General features: G+C 44.3%; 1 protein-coding gene across 1 annotated transcript in view; it reads right to left on the minus strand.

Annotated features, from left to right (window-relative positions):
* The window catches only part of LOC131134166 (LHFPL tetraspan subfamily member 6 protein), a 60,662-nt gene extending 51,518 nt beyond the window's left edge, over nt 1-9,144 (minus strand). Inside the window, exons 1-2 of the mRNA XM_058079112.2 lie at nt 8,764-9,144; nt 6,146-6,645 (exon numbers count right to left, since the gene is read on the minus strand). Of these exons, the coding sequence (XP_057935095.1) occupies nt 6,146-6,530 (385 nt within the window). The 5' untranslated portion in view covers nt 6,531-6,645; nt 8,764-9,144. The remainder of the gene's footprint in view (nt 1-6,145; nt 6,646-8,763) is intronic.
* Nucleotides 9,145-9,615: the final 471 nt, after the last annotated feature.

Here is a 9,615-nt window from a genome sequence, read left to right on the forward strand (position 1 = left end):
TTGTTATTAAATGACTCTCGTGGCGCTCCAAACCATTATCCAATTTAAACACTGAAGTCCATCCATCCATCCATTTTCTATATCGCTTATCCTCACTTGGGTCGGTTTGGGAAGAACAGCCTCTCTCCAATGCTTCCGATGAAGACCCCAATAAGTGATCTTCCCAATGCGGGAGCCTGGGTTTTACTAATGAACTTGATCCTGCAAATAGCACTAAATACCAGTAAATAGTTACCATGCTATTGCGGCCAGTTTCCTCCCATTGAGACTTTATTTAAGGTGCACAATGGAAGATATCTTGCTCTCAGAGGGCTGCAAAAACATTAGCATTCAGTGTGAGCTGAATATAGAATTGTGACAAAATGTCGCATGCATGCATAACGCCTCCTCGCCTGGTTGTATTTCATCCAGGAACTGTCAGAACCCAGAGGTCATATGTAATTTAATACGCATTAAATGTGTCTAATCTATAATAAATGTTCTCTCGCCTGTCCACTGGATTTCCCTCTTTGCAACAGCAGCAGACAACACGAGAGTTACAGCCCCAAAATTTACTGCACGTACATAAATATGCAACCACGATCTTTTTTTATTTTTTTTTGAACATCGCTGCGGGACGTGTATGTCATGGAAGTGCACTTCCTGTCTGCATCACATCACTAGCCTGTCACTTTGACGTTGAAGAAGCGAGTGAAACACAGCCTGCTACACACAGCCCTGACACAACACAACACGTTTATTGAGAGCTAAGACTGACTGGAATCCACATGACGTTTTGGAACCATTTCCTTTGGAGCGCCGTTGCAGCGATGGCATTCTTCCATTGTCTCCACGCCTGATCTTCTTCTTCTTTTCTCTTCAACATCAGCTGGTTGGCCTCTGGCCACATCAGCAGCCAATTAACCCTTCAACACCAGCCAAGAAGGAGTTCTTCCATTCTGGTGCAGATAAGGACAACCAAACATGGATTTGTTTTGCTTGAATTCGCCCTTTGCGACTGCAAAAAGCCTGCCAAAATCTGGGGATGTTTTCAAAAAGCACCATCTGTTTCCTAAAGCCTTTGGTCTCACTTAAAGCTTTAATGCTTAGCTTTAAACGGCTCGGTGTTTGTTTAATTAGTTCTTCACCGTCCCACTTATCGCTATCCTTCCATGACTACAGGGATGCATCCGTGGGGTTTATTGCAGCCACTAGTGATGCGCATAGGAAAACATAAAAACGATGACGATGCTGGATGATGCCGATGCTGGAACCTGTACTAACCACATAGGTTTGAGCATTGGGTCGTACTTAGAAACTGGTCCACTTCTTAACGCTTGTTACCCTCGCATGCAGCCTGCAGTGCTAGGAGAAATTGGTGGTAGAGAGATGTGTAGTACTGTGTGTGCTAACCATATGTGCTGTGTGCCAGTGCGCGAAGAAAATGGCATTCCTGCTCCCACAATATCTTTCTTTTATTCTAATTTATTGCCTCCTTTCTGCTCTTTGCACATTCTCCACCTCTGGGGCGATGCTGTTGTGTCGCGTCACCTTGGACACAATGGGACCAAATAATGACAGGGTTGCTTCACGGATGGGCTGCAAAGTGACCGAGTGGTTAACACACAATTGCACACTATGCCATCTCTGTGTGGAGTTTGCATGTTCTCCACGTGGATGCGGGATTTTTCCGGGGACTCCGGTTTCCTCCCACATTCCAAAAACATGCTAGGTTAATTGGCGACTCCAAATTGTCCATAGGTATGAATGTGAGTGTGAATGGTTGTTTGTCTATACGTGCCCTGTGATTGGCTGGCCACCAGTCCAGGGTGTACCCCACCTCTCGCCCGAAGACAGCTGGGATAGGCTCCAGCACCCCCTGCAACCCTCATTAGGATAAGCGGTAGAAAATAAATGAATGAATGAATGCTTCAGGGATGCAGGAAGTGGTGGTGAACAAACCATGACGTGAAAACTACTTGGCAAGGTGTAAATATGTTGTGTATATATGGAGTGTGGTCATTTTGGGGTACAGGGGAGTACACACAAACAAAACAGCCAAATCCTTACAGTCCATTAACCAACAAGCATATGGAACTATCAATATTTCATATTCAGGAACATTGTCATGATTTCATATCTGTTTTTGTCATGACGGTTGGTTCAAGGGGCACGTTTTATTGCTCTATTATTTCAGTCTCAACGACTTTGTTGTCTACAGAGTAACAACATCGCCACGTCAGCTTTGGGAAGCGGAGCTGCACTTTTTCACTTCCTATTCCGATCCAAACACCTGAATTTGGATAGCACTGATAACGATGCGAAGATCTCTTTGTGTTGATATTATTATTGGAACGTCTACACACCAGAATGACCAAGATAATATTTCATAATTACTTCTATACCAGGGGCCCTTGGAATTGCCCAACGGGGTACCTGTCCAATAGCACTCATCATTAAGAAGGAAAAATCACAGTTCATAATTATTATTATTTATACATGATTCATTCAGGGGTGGTGGTCATCCATATCCGTGGGCACAGCTGCCCTGGGGTAGTTAACGGAAATTTAGCATTTAGCAATTCACACCTACCATCGAACCGCCAACCTTCCGGTTTCTGGACAACTACCAGACACCAATACAGGATGGGATCAGTCCCTACATGGAAAAACAGCACAGACCTTGGAGCGCATCTCTGCAGGGAAGAATGGACTAAGAAGGGGGGGGTGTCTCACTAATTCCCTAACAACCAAATCCAAGTCAAGAATCTTCTGAAAGTCTTTCACGGTCATTAGCATCATCATTTTGGACTCCATAGAAATACCTTATGAGACTGTACCACCTTCCGTGAGGAGGAACCACAGCTGAGAAACGGCGATCACTGCCGTTCATGAGTCTCCTTGTTAGCACAAACACGTATTTAACATATCATACGTGTCACATTGCTGACTTCTCCCAATCATCGGCAATCCCGGCATCCCCGCACGCCTCCACATTCCGCGCAAGACAATAGCGTGCCGACTTTCCCAATTGTGTCACTTCCAATTAGCCCTTGTGAGACGTCTCTAACCAGCGCTGGCTGGAAAAAAGATCTGAGCGGCGCCCCCTCTCCCATCGCCCCTTGTATTGTAAGATCTCTACTTTGCACTTCTGCCAAGCATGACTGGATTTTAAGTGGGAATACTGCAAGAAAGGACAGACAGGCATATTCCTTCCTTTCTTTAATCCCGTAACCCAAAATAGCAAACTCGAAGGGTTTCCTGTGAGCTCTCCTCACATAAAAGTACACATCTGAAGTTAAGCCGACCAGCTTGCACCTTCATCATCCTCCACGCTCTACATGTTTAATACTGAGAGTACAAGTAGGACACAGAGGTCCTCCTCACACTTTATCCTTCAGCAAAAACCCCGGCACGCTCCGTCAAATCTGTCTGCAACCTGCCTCGCTGTCACTCTTCCAGCCCCGAGCGGCGTGACGGGGATTGCAAATAGCAGCGCGGCGAGCCACAGAATGCAAGCGAGCGTCGCCCAGCTAATGAGAGGGCTGCAGCGCCTTAAAGTAGGCCACAAAGCCTTTTGCAGCTCCCACTGAGCGGCCGGCCCACATCTGCATGGAGCGACAGAACAGACGGTAAACAAAAGCTGCAGCGTACACACGCACGCACCGACACACACACACACACACACACACACAAGTACACACGCGCACTCTGATCAAAACTGCCAAGAAAGACGCTTTTCAAGGCTGGAGAGCTGGACGAGACCACCGCAAAGACACGGCGTGGGCTTCCTATCCACAGACGCCAGTCACATGAGTCCAACTGCTGCACTTTGACTCGCAACAAAATGTCTGAACGCCCGCCAAGTTCTGCAACACAACACATATGCACTGAAGAAGAACATGGCCAGAAAATACAGGAAGTCACAGGCATCTCTTTTAGACACACACACATATATAGTACATACTGTTTACAGTATGTATAACACACATCAAAGTATGCTAATGTGAAGCATTGTGCCGCCAGCCATGTCATGGGAGCCAACAGTAATGCATTTCCTAAGATAATAATGCTGTGCTTTGATTGAGGTTGTCAATAAAAATGTATTCGTTGTTACTGTGGGTGTACTCTACAGTGGTCACTTGTAAACAAACATTCACATTCATGTAATGGTTGTAGCAAATGTTCCACAACGAGAGGAAAAAAACCCAAAGAGCACACAAAAAATCTTTATCTGTGCCACGGTGTTTTCAAGCAAAAGGTTTGCCAGAGACCTCCATGGCATCACAGTGGCTGGTTGATGCGTGTGCCCGAATACAGTGCACCTTGCTGGGCCACAGCAGGTGGCTCCTCCCCCTCTATACTGTGCTTCTCCTGGTAGTAGCCATGTGCTTGTAGTCATGTCATATTTCATTAGGACTCATCAACACATCCTCATCTGTTCCAGTCTTTCTTACCTCCAAGTGTGCACAAACTATACTTAAATCAAACTAAAAAAGTAAATTCCATATTCCATATTCCATAACAGTCTTGATAAGCGGAAAGTAATTGGTATCAGTTTGAGAAAGAGATATTGTATCTCCAGTTTGAAGTATCATGGATGTTATCTATGTAGCTGTACATGGACGTTAAGCTCCTACAGAGCAGCTGCACACCATAACCCGCACACAGAGCTTTCTAGATCTTCCTGATTCTGCACCTCAGTCTGCAGTGTTTCCATGGACTTCCTGCTTCAGACCCAAACACTCTGTTTAACTCATTCACTGCCAAGGACGTTTATAGACATCTTTTCAAAAAGTAACCTTGACTGTAAAAGACGCCTTCTGCTGTTTTTCACGGGAACAACAGCTCAAAGTCTTATGCATCTTGTGTGTGAATTTCAGATGTGTAGGCAATGTATTTCTGTCCCAGCAGAGTATGTGATGTGAAGAAGACGGAAGCTGCTGAAATGCACGCTGACAGAGGAAAATGTCAACCAATCCAGCAGATTTGTCACCATTACCAAGGATAGGGGTGACGTTGGTGACTCTGTATACTTTAATACTGTGTACTTTGTATAAATACTTACATCTGTAAATAGTTCAAACACATGCAAACATGTGTAAATAGATTATTATTTAGTGTTATGTTCTGTTGTAGGGCAGCACGGCGGTTGAGTGGTTAGCACACAGACCCCACACCTAGGAGACCAGGGTTGAATTCCACCCTCATCTCTGTGTGGAGTTTGCATGTTCTCCCCGTGCATGCGTGGGTTTTCTCCGGGTACTCCGGTTTCCTCCCACATTCCAAAAACATGCTAGGTTAATTGGCGACTCCAAATTGTCCATCGGTATGAATGTGAGTGTGAATGGTTGTTTGTCTATATGTGCCCTGTGATTGGCTGGCGACGAGTCCAGGGTGTACCCCACCTCTCGCCCGAAGACAGCTGGGATAGGCTCCCTCGTGAGGAAAAGCGGTAGAAAATGAATGAATGAATGAATGAATGTTCTGTTGTTGTATTCTAAAACTGTAAATAAATGTAGTTTGTTCTTTTGTTCCTGTGTTGTTTTTGTTGTTTCTTAAAAGTAAACATCATAAACATCAATCAATAAACATGGACATCAGTCACTTTCCTGCTTGAATTAGCTTCTGTGCAGAAAAAGCTCATTTTCTCTGTTTTTTGGTCCAAATCCGGTGCCCATTTATAAAGACCGAAAAAGACTGGAAACAATTTTTTTTTCTGATGAAAAAAGAGAGTCTAAAGTTCATTTACATAGTTTATGTAGTCCTAAAACTCAGTATTCTGTGGGTCTTGAAAGTTCATCAAAAATATGGAGCTCTCGGATCGCATTGATGTCAATAGAACTCTGCGTGCAGAGCCATCCAAAACTTCTTTCTGATGCTTTGCCGTTGTTTACCACCAGGATACAACAATGTCACATCATAATAGGTTCCCCTTTAAAGTGTTGCCAGTAAGCTATACTATACCGTCATGTTGACACAGCAGTGTGCTTGCCGCCATTACAACATTGGTTCTGTTGCTGCTGTGTTGTGCAGTGTACTGTATTTGTTTCTACATGACCACTCATGCACTCCAAATCATGATTGCAAAAGAAAGCTTCAAAGAACCCCAGCTCGTGTTAGGTAAAGAGTGTTAGAAGTTCGGTTCCGAGTGAACAACACCCACCTCCAAGAAACTGGATGCCTCCGGCCACACGGCCAATTGTACGTGAGATGAGGTCTGAGATGCAGCACCCCATGAGTGCGGTGAGCGCCACCAGCAGGAGGAGGCCACACCCGACGCCCGTCACCACCGTGCAGATGCGCCACTCCACGCTGGGAATGCCGCTGAAAGAGGCGTAGCGGCCGCACTGCTCCAGCATCACCGTGGTCTGCCTCTCCTCGTCCCGCACCGGGTAGGAACACCGGCGGAAGGTGCCAAACGACACCGGCTTGTCCATCTGCGCTCCCAGCAGCCAGTAGGGCATGAAGAATCCAACGCAAGAGGCGGCGGCGCACAGCAGGGACAGCAGCGCCCACAGCACGCCCGCGCACGTCAGACTGGATGCCATATTGGATGGATGAAGACGCTCAGAGTAGGGAATGAAGGCGGAGCTGGTAAGCGGGCGTAGGAAGGAAGGGTGGTGGACTGCGAGCCAACTTCACCTCCTCAGTGACGGTGGAGCCCTGAGAGCAGGAACAACGACCAATCAGAATCATAAACATGATCATAACCATAGAGGAGACAAAGCATTAGGAACAGGGAGGGCACACCTTCCAACTTTTCCTTGTATTATTCCAACATAATATCACCAACTTTTTCCCTCAGTCTTTATTCTCATAACACTCCAACATTGTTCATTGTTACTTTTTAACAGCTTTATTTATTTGTTTTATGTGTTATGTACTTTTTGGAATACTGTAATACAACTGCTCTGTTGCAATATGACAAACCTGCTTCAAGCCGTCTTTATTCTCATAACAATTACTTTTTATCAGTGTATTAAAACTTTGTTTTCAATGTTTCAACTTTTGGTCATACTGTATTTATACTGTATTGTCATAATATTACTAGTTTTTTCATAATATCAACTTTTTTTACAGTCTTAGGACTTTTTTCTCAACATTGAATAACTTTATTTGTTTAACATTCTGGCTTGTTTGACAACTTTTTTGCACCCTATTTAACATTTGACATAATATTACTACTTTTTGCTCATAATAATAGGATTATTTATCTCCTTACAACTTTTTTCGGAAATCCTTATTCTCATAACATTACCACTTTGCTGTAATGCTGGGACTTTTTCTCACAGTGTTGCGGCTTTATTTTTATAGCTTTGCGCCTTTTGGTAAAAATGAAGTCATTATGAGCACTTCATCTTGTAGGTTTAAATGTTTTTGTCCATAATTTCACACTATGATTTTCCTTTTCCAGTCTTGCTGTTTGGCTTTGTTTTCACATCCAGTATTTTACAATCCGGTTATGACATCTGTTATGTGTCTTCTCAACGTAGCGGCAGCGTGGCATGCTGGGATGGCTGGAGACCACCCCAGGATGCAGAGATGGGACCCGAACGCCGGTAACCACATATCCGGTATTTCATGTCGAATGCACAGCAGAGAAAGGGATCCAGGCGAACAAGAACATGTAATGTGCCCACATGGGTAGCGGTGCCCAGCTGAACCAAATATTCCTCCATTGTCAATTAGCAGACTAAAAGGTAACATCAGGAAATAGAAATACCAAAATAAGAGTCAGGAACAGGAACTAAAAGGATGGAAACCCAACAAAACACAACTGAGTCCAAAGCTGTCACACGGCGCGTGACAGGAGTTGTTTGTGTAGTTTTTGTTATTTACTTTTCAAATGAAGCAGTTATGATGGAGCTGTGTGATATCTGCCTAGCAACAAAGCATGATTAAATATATGCACCATCTAAATTGGCCAGAATCAGACTGAAAGTAAATGCATTGTAACGGTCCTATCTTGTTGCCACTGGGCGGCGCTGTGACTAAGTCAGTAAGTGACCGATGCTTAATTTCAGGGTGCCGTTTCCATCGTATACAACGATGACAATCACGGTCTGACTTTGTGGGATGGAATTATTCGTGTTTACATTATGGTGGAGATCTGTCAGGCCCCGCCCACATCCTATGGACTGGACTAAAATGCTTCTCAACTAATCATCTTCTGTATGTACAGTATCTGTAACTTAGATTTGGGCTCATTTTAGTCCAATTCCATAGAAGGGGTTTGTCAAAACACGACCCCTGGTTTTTCTCCACAACGGCCAGTGCAAAACCAAAAATGGCCGACTTCACGTTTGTTTGCGAACACGGGTTCTTGAGACTTTGCTGGCGCACGTCTCCACCCAATTTGGTAAAACTGGTGGATTTTTTTTAAAGTGCTATTTTCCACTGAGCCTGACAAAGTGTGGAGAATTATCATGCAAGTTAAGAAAGGGTATAATAACATAGGGTACAGAATCCTAACATAACGGTTTCAATGGGCCCCGAGAGTAAATCATACAATTAAAGTCACAATAATGTCACATAGAAGTTGGATTACAGATCAGTACAGCGCATATATGATGCAAGACAGAGTGCCAAAGTGAAATAAGACAAGAGAGTAACTATCAAAATACACTGATGACATACAGTATATAGAGTAGAAGTATCGTAACGTTCATGATAACAAATCCCACACAGGAAGTGATGGTCGTTGAATCATCGCAGTGCTCACACCGTCGGAATGTTAATATCAATATTTGGACATTTCTTTACACAGGAAATCGGGCTTACATGTTAGGAGATCTCCGGAACAAAGTGCGCCTCTCCGGTAGCTTCTTCCCATCTGCAGACTCCAGCTGCGGTGCCGCTGGAAACTTTTCCGGGAAAACACAACGAAAGAAATTCCTTCAGAGGCTTGTAAGATGGACGGATCACTTCCTCCTCATCGAAACATCTGACGATGAGCCGACCGATGATCGACTGCGAGTTCAAGCGGGTCCGGGCTGGTCCGGGGTTGGTTCTTGTGCGGAGCAGCAAGTGACAAATGCGAGACGAGAGTACTCGGCTGTGGAGCTCTGTGGAGGTGCCCATCCATCACATGTAGTCCCCACCCACCCAGGGGCCGGACCCTGATGGCTACCAGCGGTCCTTGCACGCAGCACGATGTGTTCAGGGACACCTCGTAAAACACACTGAACGTCCTCCGACACGTCGAACAGCAATTCCATTGGACGGCGCATGTTTCTTTCATTTTCTCTCTTTTAATAATTTGGTCTGTTTCCCTTATTCTGCCCTCGATACAACACGTTGTGCTATCACAGTATTATATAATAAAAATCAGCGTGATTGGCTGTTTTATTCACCATAACTTGACATGTGTCTTAACTACTTCATGCTTTTCATACTTGTGCTGTCTATTTACATTGGTGTCCAACGTGCGGGTCGGAGACCATTTATGGCACGCAGGTATTTCTTTATTGGCCCTCAGTACATTCTAAAAATACAATTAAACAAAAAAATATATAAAAGAATAGGGAATATTACGACAGTCAAGACAGGATATTAAGAGAAGAAATAGCATCAAGTTGAAATATGTCATTTATTAACATAATGGCAAACGAAACAAAACAGGAAGTTGCAATT

Source organism: Doryrhamphus excisus, linkage group LG8 (genome assembly GCF_037039965.1).
Source record: "Doryrhamphus excisus strain RoL-2023G ecotype Guam linkage group LG8, RoL_Dexc_Guam_v1.1, whole genome shotgun sequence".
NCBI classification, from domain to species: Eukaryota; Metazoa; Chordata; class Actinopteri; order Syngnathiformes; family Syngnathidae; genus Doryrhamphus; species Doryrhamphus excisus.